This window comes from Streptopelia decaocto (assembly GCF_964273445.1).
Source record: "Streptopelia decaocto genome assembly, chromosome: 16".
In the NCBI taxonomy this organism is placed as follows: domain Eukaryota; kingdom Metazoa; phylum Chordata; class Aves; order Columbiformes; family Columbidae; genus Streptopelia; species Streptopelia decaocto.
In genome coordinates this window covers 4,690,283-4,705,004 of record NC_138671.1, presented here as the reverse complement: position 1 = coordinate 4,705,004, position 14,722 = coordinate 4,690,283, and the positions used below count along the sequence as shown (strand labels likewise).

General features: G+C 60.0%; 1 protein-coding gene across 5 annotated transcripts in view; it reads right to left on the bottom strand.

Annotated features, from left to right (window-relative positions):
• CASKIN2 (CASK interacting protein 2) overlaps nt 1–14,453 on the bottom strand; it is a 33,707-nt gene extending 19,254 nt beyond the window's left edge. For 3 of the 5 annotated variants that reach the window (XM_082066842.1, XM_082066836.1, XM_082066838.1), the window contains exons 1-2: nt 14,256–14,452; nt 11,365–12,052 (exon numbers count right to left, since the gene is read on the bottom strand). In XM_082066842.1, the coding sequence (XP_081922968.1) occupies nt 11,365–11,458 (94 nt within the window). In that variant the 5' untranslated portion in view covers nt 11,459–12,052; nt 14,256–14,452. Of the gene's footprint in view, nt 1–9,481; nt 9,552–11,364; nt 12,053–14,255 lie in introns of those variants that run through there. The other 2 variants (XM_082066841.1, XM_082066837.1) reach the window with 2 other exon arrangements.
• Nucleotides 14,454–14,722: the final 269 nt, after the last annotated feature.

The window sequence follows — 14,722 nt, the reverse complement described above, 5'->3', positions numbered from 1 at the left end:
CCAGGATATGAACTCAGAGGAGCTGTATTTGCCCAGGGAAGAGGTGGAGCCTTTTCCATTTCCCCCATCCTTCCGAAAGGACAGGACGCCTCCTGAGCGGGAAGAGATGGGGCGATAGCGGCGTGGGCCGGCGGCCAAGCTGAGCTCTACCCGAGCCCATGGTGCATCACTGGGCACACTGCGGGGCCAAGAGCCACCCATGGGCTGCAGGACACGGGGACCAGCAGAGCATCTGGTCCAGCATTAACAATACACCTCGGCTCCCATTCCATACCGGTTCCAACTGGCTCCTCTAGGAGCCAGGGTAGGGGCAGCACATCCAGTGCCCCCCAGGTACCCAAAACACCTTGACTTACAGACACCCACAGCATCCTCGTTAATGTGACACCAAGCAACTAGTGCATTAATATAATCTGTGGAGGATGCTCAACAGATTGACGAGAGCAGAAATAACACAAAAGGGACTTAGGGAGATTAGGACAACAAACCCAGGCAGATTCAACCTGGGAAAATTACAGGCTGTGGCATCTGGGCAAAAATAATCTGACCAGCAGACGGTCAATGGGAGGAAGAAAGAGGGGAAGCAGGATGCGGGGAGACGGCCAGAGCAGTGCGAGCACGGGCATGGAGGGAGCTGCCAGTGAGGAAAATAACCTTGGCAGCCCTGTCGCTTCCCGGGGTACCATCTTCCATCGTGCCCAGGGCTGTGAACATGATAAGGGCTCACAGGGAACATGAGAGGCTTGTGGGGACGTGAGAGGTGAGCGGCAGGAGCTGGCAGCCAAAGGGCTTGCCTCGCACGGGAAGATTAGGGCAGGTCAGTAAGTCTGGATTTGCTGAGCAACAGTTAATTAGGGAGGGTGAGCAGGGACGCAACAACCCACCTACACCTGGAGGGTTTTGACGCTCAAGAGGAGCACGTAGCTATTCATTTTATGGTTCTAACAATGAGCCCTAGATAAAAAGTAGAGCAGCCAAGAGCTGCAAGCTCAAGGGAGTGAAACAAGGATCCAGCCCTGTGCTGTAGCTTGGGTGGATGCAGCAAATCACAGCTCCCAGGGGCGGCGGAGCAAGGCTGGGTCCAGGGTACGGGGCTGCCATGGCCCTACAGCACTCTGTCCCCATCACTGCCAGCCTGGTACCCACACATGACAGCCAGCATCTGGGAGCTGCTCCGGCCAGCGGAGCTGATACCTGAAGCACATGACGATGCGATTGCTGGAAATCCTGCGACATCCTGCCCCTTTGGCCCCAGGGAAGCTGCTGTGCGCCTGGAGTTGGCTATCCCCACCCTGGATGCTCTAATCTAGGCAAGGCACACACAGGATGGGAAGGGAGGCACCGGGAGGTCACCCAGAGGGTCGATGGTTCAAGTGCTGTCACTCCTTCCTGAGGCCCCAGCAGCCGGGAACCGAATTATCCCGAAAGCCCCCTCCTCTGCCACCAGCCTGCGGGTGATCGGCCATCGGCAGCCAAGAACTAACCACAAACCGCTGCTGGCGGCTGCGCAGCCAGGGTCTGGAGTCTCACGCGGTTAAAAATACCTTGCAGATGCCTTTCCTCAACTCTGACCCTGAGAGCCGGAGCTGCCTCCAGCCCCGCTCAGGGACGAGCCAGCAGGGTCCCTGGGACACGCAGCCTGGTCACTGCAGGGATGGGGCAGACGCTGCCCAGGGACTGGGTTTTCCTCCCTGCGAACCAAGGATTCCTGCTCCTGGGGGGCTGCTGCCTATACCCTCTATTTCCAAATCCAAACGAGAGGCGCTTTGCTTCCTACAGCTGTCTTCCAGCAAACAATGCACGGACTATCCAGCTCCATCTGAATCTCAACCTGGATCCGAGTAGCTTGAGTAAACTTTTTCCTTCCCTCCTGGACAGACCTGACACGTGGTCTCTGGCTCCCGCTCATCCCAAGGGATGCTGGACAGGTGACGTGCGGAGCTGGTTCCCACCGATGCCAATCACTGCAGCCATTCGTGGCATCTATGTTGGGAAAGAGCAACAGGATCTCACCTGGCAGTGGCTGCTCGGTGCTCCAAAGCTGTGAGAGATCCCTCTCCAAAGCCCCTCTCTGGGGATATCAAGGGTGCGGAGGGCACCCGTCTCTCCCATCCCCTGCACGAGGCTGTGAGCGGGACAGCCTGTCTGCTCCATGCTGCCACCAGTGGGCAGGGCAGTGTGACAGGTCTGTCCCCAGCCGGCACGGGTCCAGCTCCCGCCAGCCCGGGACAGGCAGCCTCAGACAGACCCGGCACTGCTCTCTCCCCCCCGTGCCAAGGCCGGGGAGGGCAGCGCGGCCCTGCCTGTGCCCAGCGCCAGGGCTCTTTGCCAGCCAGGTCAGACTCTCCGGCTGCCCGCCCGGGTTCCTGGCTTGCTGGGCAATGCCACAAGGTGGGAGAAGCCATCGCCAAAATCCAGCAGAGCATCTGGCCGATAGCACTTTTCTTGCGCCGTGACTGGAGTGGGATGTTTTCACCCAGCTGCAGCAGCAAAGGATTGCCCCAGAACCCTGGTCTGCAGCAAGACCCCATCTGTGGGGAACACGAGAGGGACACGGTAGCTACATGACCATGATGCCCTGTGCCACCCTGCCTGTCCCCAAGGGGCAGCAGAAATCACCAATAAACACCCTTAGCAGCCAGTGATGTTGTACATCCCTGAAGCGGCATCTCCCAACCCTGTGGTGGAAGCAAGAACTCACACCAGGACTCCATGCCTGTCTCTCTGCCCCCATGGTGGCCTCGGCAGCTACTGAGTTATTCTGGGCGCCACGTTCCTGTCCCCCTCCCCTTGTCCCAGCTGCTCTAGGGCTGGGAGGGAGGGCAGCGGGTTCCTCCCATCACCCAGCCCGCGCGCCGAAGCCGGACAGCAGCTGCTCAGGGACCAGCTGGGGACAAGGGCGACACAGAGCAGCCCTGTCCCCCCGACACACTGCGAGCAGGACAAGGGCTGATTTACTGCAAGGTCAAAGGCATCAGAATATAACTGTGATGGATAAAGCAGGGTTGGGTCTGAGGACCCCCAGTCCACAGGCTGTGCTCTGGTCAGCAGTTTCCCACGTGGGGACGGGGAAGGCAGTTGGGGGCAGCACCTCTGAACCCCTAATGAGCACCTCAGCCCCAGAGGTAAACTGAGGCAGGGGCAGCATCCCTGGCCCCTCATCAAACCAAGATTGTGCCCGGCTTCCCACAGGGACCCTGCCACCTATGGGGACTCCGCGGCACCAGGTCAGCCCCCTCCATCCCGCCTCAGCGCTCCCCACACCCCAGCCCAACGGAGCGGTGGTGGGACACAAGCCAAGGCCTGCCCGCTCCCTGGACCCCTGCCGGCAACCCGATCTGTTTACACCTTTCCAGCACGGCGGGTGCGTGTCGGGAACGGCCCCGGCAAGCCCGAGTTGGCAGTGGAGACGGGACGTGGGAGCCGAGCACAGAAACCCCTGCCTGCCGCCTCGCAGCATCCTGGGGCGGTGGTGGGGAGAAAGAGGGTTCACAGGGTTCCCCTCCCTCCCTCGGCTCCTTTTCCTAGGCAAAAACACCCCTTCTTACACCGTGCCACCCACCGCACCCCTGGCCAGGGAATCAGAGTGGGTTGCCTCATCTCCAGGCCCTGCTGGCAAACAGCTTTCCAAGCCGTGCCAATGTTGCTGAGAAAGCGAACCAGCCCTGGACGCTGTGTGTCCTGTCTCCGCCGACGAGGCGCCAGCTTTGCAAGCACATGGTCAGGCACGTGTGAGGGCTCACAGCGCTGACGGGCACATGCTGGTCCCTGCCCCAGTGCCCAGGTTGTCCCCAGGTGGGGCTGAGAGGAAGCACCCACCTACACTGCTCCCAGGAGATGTTTATCTAGGACAACGCTCATGGGTGACACCAACACCTGGTTCAAATTTGGCCTGGTGAAGCCACAGGCACTCGCAGCAGGCTGCAGCGGGACAGAGTCGTGACTTTGGGGGCTCAGAGCTGGACCCTGCCATGTCCCCACCAGGTTAGGGGTGGAGGGAATGGAGAAGCAGCTCCAGGGTGTCCATGTGCAGCCCAGCATGTGCTGCTAAATAGAACCAGTGGGACAGATGCTCTGAGACAGGGAGCCCGTGCCCCAGCACCGCCGAGGGGGAAGCTGAGGATTCCCTCAAGGCTTGAGCAGCCCTCGGGGTTTGGCCACAGAGCAGGGTCAGAGCCAGCTCCTCTGTCTGTGCGGGAGCCTCTTTCCCTACAAGGAGGAGCATTTTCCCTCTTTTTAACCCATCAGGATTACAGAGTGCTCATTCAAGGAAGCCAGGAGGGCTCACGCAGCCCTTCCCACCCCTCTCAGCCCAACAAAACCAAACCCGAGTGCTTTAGGCCAACCAGAGCAGCCCAGAGCAACCCTCACTGCTGTGGCCGTGCGCCAGTCCCCACACTGCTGGCTGGGCTCACCGTGCACCCATGTCCCCCCAAGGACAATGATTAGCTGCCGGGAAGGACTCTGGTCCCTTTCGGTAACTGTGCTCACATGGCCTTGCTGTGGCAGGGACACAGAGGTTCCCAGGGGGATGCACAGGCTGTGAGTTGGGTGTCCTGCCCAGCGAGAGAAGACACACAAGTGCGGCTCCCAATCCACAGTCTTCCTCCTGCTGCTTGTACCTAATTTGGCTCCAACTGGAAAACCCCCTTCAGGTTTATCCCTGCCCAGCCTGGCAGAGAAACAAGCCGATGCCCCAAGGTGGGGGGAGCAAGGGCTGAGAGCCAGCCCGACCCTGGAACTGATGCTCCAAGGGGACAAAAGGCACCTACAAAGCAGGTGGGAGAGCCCAAGGTAGCCTTGCTGCTGGCGGCACCTCTGTGCCAGGCAACTGACGTCCTCGCCACGTTCACCGACTCCCTGCACGAGCAGACAGGGCACCTCACCCAACCGGCTGTGCCTGCGGCCGTGGGCAGCGTTACAAAACCCTGGGAGTTTTCAGCCCTCGTGGCACAGCCAACGTGGGCTGCAGCTCCTGGGACGGCATCCGGGGGAGGCCGGGGCGGGGGTCCGGGCACGGCGGCAGTGCCAGGTGCTGCCGGCTCCCGGCACAGCCTTGGCTGGAGCCTGGCGATGGAGCGGTGCCGGCGCTGGCAGGGCTTGGTGGAAGCGCAGCCAGACGTGTTGCGCCAGGCCTGGGATGCTGCAGGAGCTGTATACCCGCTGTGCACGCAGGTTTCCCTGCTCCCTTATCTCGCCATTGAAGCTGCGCTCGGTTGCAGCTCCAGCCATTCTCTCCAGGGCTGCAAAGGGCTCAGGGTGCCTGCGCACCCACCCAGGCACAGGCTGCCACAGCCCCGGGCATCCCATAGAGCACAGGATGGGTGAGGACGCATGGACCTTTCCCGGGAGGGTAAAGATCATCCCAGCAGAGCCATTTCCAAGCAGTCTGGGCATCTCCAGACAGGTCTGTGACTCACCGGGACACCTCAGCAAGGCCCAGGAGATGTTACAGCCCCAAGGTTCAAGCAGGTCCCTCCCTCTCCATCCCAGGCGCAATTTTTCAGGGAAGCCAGGGTGGGATTCGGGGGAAGTTCAGGTAGTTGCAGCTCCTCCCCACATCCCCCCGCTGGCTAGAGCAGCCAGAAAAAGGTGGTTTATCATTATTTAGTTTCTGCCCCTTTTCATACTCCTTTGCCGGAGCTTTTGCCAGCGGCAGGCCTCGGGTCTGGCGGGGGGCCAGGCCAGCCGAGGCGCTTTTAAAAACAAAGCAGGGCGCGTGCATGCACACACACACGCACGGCACCCAGCCCCTCTTTTAACTCTTGCCGGGGCGATGCCGCATGGAAGATGGTTTCCAGCCGGCCAGGAGCGTGCTACCACATGCTCCAGACAGACTGGAAAGCATCTTCTGTGGGGGGATGCTGCTGAGATCCAATAATTTGCTCCCCCCTTCCCAGGGAAGCCTTCTTGCAGCACCAGGATCCCAATAGAGAGGTGGCAGGAGTGATGCTGGTGATGCTGTCATGGTCCATGGGGACCTGCTTGTCCTAGACGGGGACGATGCTGTGACCCCTTTGTAGGTTATAGCTGAGATCTTCAGAGCCAGCAGCCCTGTGGGGGGAATGAGGACAAGGAAGAGCACGATGATGTTCTCACCTAAAAGCAGCTCCTCTCTCACATGGTAGAAAACCAGGCAGTGCCGGCAGTGTGCACACAGCATCCCCAAACCCACTGGGCTGACTGGCTTTTCGTACAGGTCGCTGCCACTCAGAAAACCTTTATCCACCAGCTCCCTCCTGCCTGCAACCAGCTCCATACCCCCAGCACGTCCCCAGCCCCAGCCAGAGGACAGGATAAGTGCACCAGCAGTGTCCTTGTCACATCCCCTCCTCCCTGCCTGAGTACAGCCCTGGAGAGCACCGTTCCCATTACAGCATCCATGTGCCACCGGCAACCGAGCACACACCGTCCCATGGCTCGGGGCTGCCCTCCATGTCTGCCTCCAAGCTGTCGGCATCTGAATTGTCCCACGTTTCTGGGTCAGGCAGCCAAAACAGCCTCTGCAGCCGTCAGGAAGGGGGAGCTGAGCCCCCTGGCCTGGGCTGAGTCACTGGGAAGTACCCAAAGGATGGAAATCCCACCCTGCCCCAAGCCTCAGCATCCCACCTGCAACACCAGGGATCTCCCGTGAGACGGGCAAGATGCTGCCCAGGCACCCCCAAGGGAAGGCAGCGTGACCCAGGGCAGACCCACCAGAGCCCATGCTCAACCCCTTCCCCATAATTGGCCCTTTTTTCCCCCAACTCTTTTACCCAAGCAGGGAAAAGGCAGGAGGTGGCCCAGGCTGATGGCAAGGAGCCACAGGCTGCCCTTCCAAAGAGCTTTTAAAGGATGAAGACAAATATAGACAAAGGATGGGAGTCAATGCACACCTGTGAACACAGGGAGATGGGGTTCAGATGGGCACGGGGCTGGGTGCCCCAAGGAGGCCATGCCCGATGCAGTGGGTGATGCCCAGCATCGCCTCCTCCATCTCCCTGCACAACACTGTTTGCTCGTGCCTTATCTCCCGTGCTCAGCACGGTGACGTTTTCCCCAGCTCTGGGCGCACGGGTGGCAGCAGGGCCCCTTTCCAAACACAACACCCACTAGAGACCGGCTTTGAAAAGCAACCACCCATTCACTCCTTTTGCCACCACTGCCTGCACAGGACTCTTCCTTCCTGGGGAGAAAGGTGAAACAAAAGGGGCTAAAACCCAGCCACAAGCTGGGACAACCGGGATGCAGGTGGGAAAACACGCCAAACAAACACCAGGCTGCTGAAGGAGCCCCCATTCCCACGGATCCCGGAGCTATAGGAGGAAGAGGAAGGATGGACCCCCCCGTGCTGTGCAGCTGCAGCCCCACCGCCATCCATCTCCGCAGCCATCGGGCTCATTGGAGCCTTTGAAGCCTCTATGCCCACTCCCAGCCACCCACCGCAGGCTGGTTCACAAGCAGGTTTCGGCAGGCTGCGGGGTCCGGCGCGGGGCCGTCGCCAGCCAGGCTCCCCGGGCACGGCGCCTCGCCCCGCTCCTGGCTCGGTCTCGGCGGAAGAGGGAGTTTTGCCCGTTTCGGCAGAGTTTCTCGGCGTCTCTCCGCAGGCGTGCCCACAGCCTTTCCAAGCCGGCGTGCGGCTGCGGAGCCGGTCCAGCCCGTCAGACCTACAGCGCGCGGGGAGAGGAGGGAGGACGCGGCCGAGAACACTTGGGAACTCGTCGTCAAAACTTGAGCTTCAAGGGACGTGGCCAGGGCCACACTTGGGCTCAGTGACAGAACCAGGTCCAGCCTCCTGCGCCGCCCGGGGCAGGACTGGAACGGGCAGGGTGCCCAGACATCCCTCACCACTGCCAGCGGGGAAAGCCATGGGGTGCAACGGAGCCTGAAACGACCAGGATCCTGCCCAAGGCCTGGCTCTTCCCTCAGCCAGACCGTGCAGAACAACCAGAGCACCCCCAGGGCTTGGGACAAACCTCCCTCAGGAGCAGCGGCACAAAGGACGGTGCCCCTTGGTGAAGGGGGACGGCAGGCTGGGCTTCCTGGCCAGCACAAAGGTACATCCAGCATCTTTGCAAAATAACCCCCAAACTGTGAAAAGAAGCAACTTCTTCCCAAAAAAACTATGGATTTGCTGATGCCGACAGAAGGAAAAAGCCTGGCAGGACACAAAGGCAGGGCAGATGTTTCTGCAGAGGACAGGACACCGAGAGCCGGTGGCAAAGGCTAACAAATCACAGGAGAGATATTAAACCTCACGCTTCAGGGCTTAAGCTGATATAGCTACTAGGGATTAGGGGGAAATTTAAGGGAGAGGGAGGGAGTTATCCCACATCTGTCTGCTGCTGTCTCATAGCATGCAGAGCAGCATCATCCCTCTCCTGCCACCTGTGCTGTCACACGGGTGACAGCAGCATCCAAAGGCCAGTGCCACTCTTGGGAAAACCTTGCTGTGCTTTATGCTGCCAGGACGCAGCAATGAGGGGCATCAACCCAGGCATAGGGATAGAGCCAGGACCCCCTACAAGCTTTACTAGTGTTTAACTACTTGCCCAGTCACAGATACAGCTGATCCCAGGTACCTACCCCTGTCCTTGATATATCTAAAGTCTGGGAAGCCCCAAAATAGGTAGTGAAGCCGGGCAAGTCACAGGTGAAACAGACCTCCCGGAGGCAGCAGCTGAACCCCGGCAGGGTTTCGCTCCCTGTCCTTGAGAGTTTAACGCCAGTTTGCTCAGCTGCCGCCCTTTCTTTGCACTTCGCACACGTTTAAACAAAAACCGTCAACCACTCCCTCAAGGAAGGCAAACAGCGCGTCCAGCTCCCAGCGCCTTCCACAGCCCCTGGTTATCGCGGGGACATCACACCCACCCCTGCATCACCCCGGCACCCTGTGCCCCTTAGCCCTGCACATCCAGGGATGGGGACACCCAAACCTTGCCAGGCACCGTCCGGCTTCCAGGAGCCGTCACCTCTTCCCAGGGACACGAGCCCTGGCTGGGGGGCTCTGCCTCTCACCTCCCCCGGGAGCCCCAGCCCCTCGGTGCTGCAGCAGCCGCCCCGGCCAACTGGCGCATTGTTGGTGAGCGCGGCCAGTTCGGGGATGTGATTGATCGGTCAGGGAGAAAGGCCAAAGCCGTGACAGGTCGTTTAACAATTTCAATTAAACTCTGCAGCGCTCTGACGCGGAGGGGAGGGGGAGAAAGGGAAGGAAATTAAAAAGCGGGACATTTCTATTGCTGCTCCCTGGCTGCAGAAGTGACCACAGTGTCGTCCTGATGTCCCCTTCCCACAGGCAGGACATTGGCCCTCGCCTGTCCTTCCCATCCCGCTCCTGCCCCCAAAACTCTCTCCCTGCCCGCCTCACCACCTTATAATAATAGGTGCTGTGACCCACTTGTACAGCAGCACTTGCGCGGGGAGGAGGGCTGTGCACAGTGAATATTAAACAACATGTCCCTAAAGTTCCCGCGGCCGGGACTGGCGCTTGATTTTTGCTTACGTGCAGTGACTTTTTTAGGCACAGGAAGCCCCGGAGGGCTGATCACAGCGACCGAGCTCCCAATCCACTGAGACAGCAGAAGGACTCTTAGAGGGATTTAAAAAAAAATAATAATAATCAGCATCTCAGTCTGTCATATGGAAAAGACGCTTTAATGAGCGGCAAATGCAGCAAACGCTCAGCTCACATGGCGTCAGCAAGAGGATGGAGAAGGGACCATAAGGGACAGGGAACAGTGATGTCCTCCAGGCAGGGGACAAGCCCTGAGCACCAGGTAAGCCCCCCGCGATGGGTCCAACATGGGAGCCCCACCAGGGGGCTTGCAATGGTCTGGGCTTTTTGCTTCCCCACCTTATAAAAGAATAAAATAAGCAGAGGGAGGTGCTGACGCTGCTGCAGCGGGGGAGTTAAACACACGTTCACGTGGTGCCCCATGGCTGGAGGGAGGGGAAGACGCCAGTGAGAAAACACAGACAGGGTTGAGCTGGCAGAGTTACTGGAGGAAACAAGTGTACGGTCACCCCTGCGGGTGCGTGGGGGGACGCAGAGACACGGTCACCCCAGCCTGCCCACGCCGCCTGGCCTTGGGACACCAGCTCGGGGGAACGGGGCTGCGCCAGCCAGTGGAACACTCAGGTCTGACATTATTTATCGCCTTGGGGGTGTCCTTCAACCCGCCCGCACAGGCAAAATCGCTCTCTCCAGCTCAGGGACCCCGTACAGGCACAGTCCTTGAGCTGCACGCAGAGGCAACGACACCCAGTCCTGTCACCCGGGGAGGGGGAACCAGGCACCCCCGTTCTGGGGAGGAGGTGGCCCCAAGCCCTCCTGCAGGCCTGGCAGTTGGGATTTGCAAAGTTTTGGCCCCAGTCAAAGCTTTCCAGTAGCTGACCCCCTTCTCACATTTCTAATCCTCAGTCTAACGCATGTTTCTCAGCACCAGCCTATCTACCCTGACCTGCTTCCAAGAAGCCTTAAAACTACTCCTGCCTGAGTTTCCCCTTTCCCTCCTCCCAAGGACAATTTTTTCCCCTCCAGCTTTCACACACACACACAAGACCCCCCAAGATGCGCCGCGCTGGCAGGGGCGTCTCAGACCCCCTAGCCTTCCCCTGCCCAGAGTGGCTCCCGCAGCCCGGGCAGGCGCTGTGCACCTTCCCCCGGCCACGCGCTGCACCGAGCACCCTTTTATTTACTTTTCCCAGTTTCCTTCTCTCGGTAGGTCATGAGAAGCGACCAGGAGCTCAGATCTCTACAAGGGCACTGCAGCACCGGCCACAATCTGCTCTTCCACCTTTCCACCCTCCCCATCTCCTCCAGACGCTGTGCGGTGCCTGCAGGACCACGGTGCCCCCGGGCACCCCCACGAGCCTGACGTTCGCTCCAAGCCATGCTTGCCGCTGACCTTTCTGAGAGCACACGCAAGTAAACAGCCCTGCTGAAGGGTTAAACATTACCAGACTGAAATTCAAGGCTTGACGATTGGTTCCAGTTGACCGGCTCGGATGATAATTTTTCACAAGATAAATACGGCCGGGAGCGAGCAGCAATTGCTAAAACCCCTTTGTAGCAGCATCCCCCCACCGCTGCCATTTCCCTTTGCTGTCCCCACTCAGTGGCCCACGCTTCAGGGCCCCTGGCCCGGAGCCCGCGGGGAACCCGAGCCCCGCCGGGAGGATCTCTTACAGCCCGGCCATTCATCCGCACAGGCCACACTCACGCTCCCGCCTCCAGCCAAGGCGTAACTCGCACTGGGGTTCAGAGCCAGCACTTGCACCCCAGCTTGGACGGCACCGAGCCCCTGGCCAGGACGCGAGCTCCAGGACAGGCAGCAGTGCCCGGTGGGGCAGAGGGAGCCCGCGGCTCTGCGCCCAGGTACTCACTGCTCTTGGACGCCTTGATCTTGGCCACCAGTTTCTGCACGCTGGGTATGTCCCCGTTCTTCACGGCCTGGATCAGCTCCTGCTCTCGCCCCATCACAGACAGGTGGGAGCGGCAGCAGCGCAGAAGGCAGAGACCCTCAGATCCCAGTTGTTTATAAAGCCATGGAAATAAATCCGTAATTTCTCAAAACACACTTTGATGGGAGATGTAATCCAGCAAGAACGATGCTTTACAATCCCACGAGACATAAAATCCAGAAGGAAGAAGTCTTTCTGTTAAGGGTAGAAGTCCCTTTCTGTGTCGGGAGGAGCAAGACCCGGATGGGGTTTGGTTGGAGAACATGTGATTGATTAAAAGGAGAAATAGTTCAGCACTTAGGGACAGGCTCCCGGCAGCACCGGGGCTCGGTGAGACAAAGCCGGGCAGCTCGGGCCGGTGCAGTTGGCATCGGGGCGTCCTCAGCCTCTCGCAGCTCTCCCGGAGTCAGAGGTGTCGTGCTTTGCTCCCCTCGCCAGGCTCTGCTGCGCTGATGAGTCCCTAATTCTTCCCAAAGGGATTACGGGCTCTTCACCATCTGGAAGTTATAGATCCTCCCTCTCTGGTGCTCATTAGCCCCTTCGTTTCGGCATTCCTCTTGGCGACAGCGCTGCAGCCACGCTGGGGAGCCCCGGCACGGCAGCCTGGGACCTGTGGAGCGGAAGAGCAGAGTCAGCCCTCAAAAGCCATTTACCTCCCAGCTCCGTCGCGACAGCTTTTGTATCCGCGCCGAACAACGAATACTTTGACTATATTTAGTCCTGGCAGGACTTGGCTCACCCTCTTATTAAATGGAGAGGGAAGAACCTGCGGAGGAAACCTCCCGAGGGTGCTCTCAGGGGGTGCCTGAGGAGCAGGACGGGGACACAGCTCCTTCTCTGGCCCCTCCCATAAAGGCATCACACGGAGTTTGGGACACCACAGTGTCTCTTCCTCTCCTTTCCCAGTAGCAGCACCCAACAGACCGAGCTGGGGAGGTTTAGCCAAAGTCCTCTGAAGCCCATAGCAGTGGATCAGCCTGCCCAGCACCCTTCCCTTCCCTCTCACCCTTCAAATTACCCAAGAATGCTCAGTGCACTGGGACCCAATACACTCTTTAACTAGTACATGAGCTCTCGCTGGCCCAGGTGAGGAGCTTGGTGTAACTCAGCAGCACAACCTCAGTCAGGAGAACAGGATCAAACCCAGGTCTCAGGTGGATGGGGTACTGCAGGGAGGTTACAGGGTCCCACAGCAGTGGTTCACATCTCCCAGCGCATGCCCTCCTGCTGCACCCAGGCTGCCCAAACTGGGTGGCAAGAAAATCCCTCCTGGTTCGGGGCCATGCGTCTGGCAGGCTGCTCCGATGCCCAGGGAGGAGCGTGCGTGCAGGAGGGCAGGGAGCACACACCGTGCCAGCCGTGAGGCTGTCGCCAGATCACCCCTCAACTCCCCCTGTGCCAATATGGGCCAGATCAGAACCAGTTCTGGTTCCCCCAGCCATTGCTCAGGCGTGCCGCCTCCTTTCCCAGAGCGCTCGCCCTCAGCCATTTATATAATAGCGGGTGTTGCTTCCTCTGAGCAATCGAGGTCACTGTTTTGAGGATGGAAACCACAGGGGAGAGAAGGCAACAGCAGGAGGACGGGTCCTGCCTGGGTTGGGGGGTTGCAAAAGCAGAAGGGGCATCCCACGGCACAGCATCACTCAGCCCACCCACCATAAAGCTGTAAGCTGTGACCACCCATGAACGCAGACCCCCTGTGGGGTCCCCACACTGCCGCCCTCCCCGGGGTGCAGTGGGATTGAGGGCAGCCAGAAAGGCGATGCTCCGGTGCTGGCTTAGCTCCTGGAACAAGGCGATGCTGAGATTCCCACACCAACCTGGGGGGTTCTCCCCCAACCAGCTCACAGTTCATTCAGCTAATTCGGCTGCTTGGGGTTGGTAGCAGGCACCGAAGGGAGGTCAGCTGTCACCCCCCTGCGTCCTGAGACACCCACATTAGTTTATCTACGTTACAACAAAGTTTCAGCCACTTGACTCAGTCTAACCCCTTGCCTCAAACAAATCCCCTCCTGAAACCTCCTGCGTTGCACCATCTTCAAAATTGCTTTATTTCATTTAACCCTGTACACTGCATCCAACTTCACGCTGCTCTTCAAAAGTGCTAACAAAAAGTGAGTGTGAGGGCGCTGAGATTATTTACTCGTTTTAAAAAGTCCACACGGCCTCACTTAGAAAACAGCGCCGTGCTGCTCCCTTCCTCTCCTGGAGCACATGAGGCTCCGTGATTAACTCAGAGGTACTAAGAGCTCCAAATACCAATCTCCACCTCTGCAGCCTCTCAGGAGAGGAGCAGCAGCGAATGTAAAACTCGAGAAACGCACAAAGCTGGAAAAGCAACAGCAAACAACCCTCCCACCCGAGCAGAGCTGAGCCTCCAGCCCAGGAAACCACCTGGAGAATCAAAGTATCCCAAACATCCCCGCAGCCAACACCAGCACCGGGAAAAAGGAGGGAGAGGGGGAAAAACAAAACAAAACAAAACACAACAAAAACAAACCAATTACGTAAGTAGAGAAGGAAAGATGCGAAAAAGCAGCAGGCACCAAGAGTGGGTCCCGAAGGGGCGGGCGGGGAAAGTCGCGTCCCTCGGGAGGCCCCCGGGAAGCCCCGCGCTGCCCGCCGGGCCGGCAGCCGTGGGGGCACCGCTCGCGTCTCCCCGCCCCGTCCCGGGACCCCCATGGGCCGGGCTGGGCCGCTCCCTCCTTCGGGGAGAGCTCGGGGGGATTTTTGCCCCCACCGAGACGACTCGTTCCGCTGCTTCTGCGAGCGGCCCGAGCCGGGCGGGCTCCGCAGCCGGCGGCCCCACTCACCTGGCGGCGCTCCCAGCCCGCCCGGCCGCGCCGCACCGGGGTGAACCGAACCGAGCCGGACTGGACCGCGCCGTGCGGTGCCGCTCCGGACCGAGCCGCACCGAGAAGTACAGAGCGGAGCAGAGCCTAGCCGAGCGGCAACTTGCCGAGCCGTATGGAGCAGGACCGGCACCGAGAGCGGACCGGAGCGAGCAGCGCGGTCCCGGCTGCCCGGCTCGCAGGGCGGCGCGGCGCTCCGCAAAGTCCCGCTCGGGCTGGCCCCGTCCCGGCAGGAAATCCCTCCCCGGCCCGGCCTGATTGGAAAAGCCCGGCGGGTTGTGCAGGCTGGGCAGGGCCGGGGCTGCTGTCACTCAACGTGATGCGCCGGCAGATTTGGGCAGGGCCGCGGGAGCCCGCCGCACCGGCACGGCTGCCGCCCCGCACCGGCCGGGGATGCCCCTGGGGCTCTCGGGCAAGCGGCTCGGTTT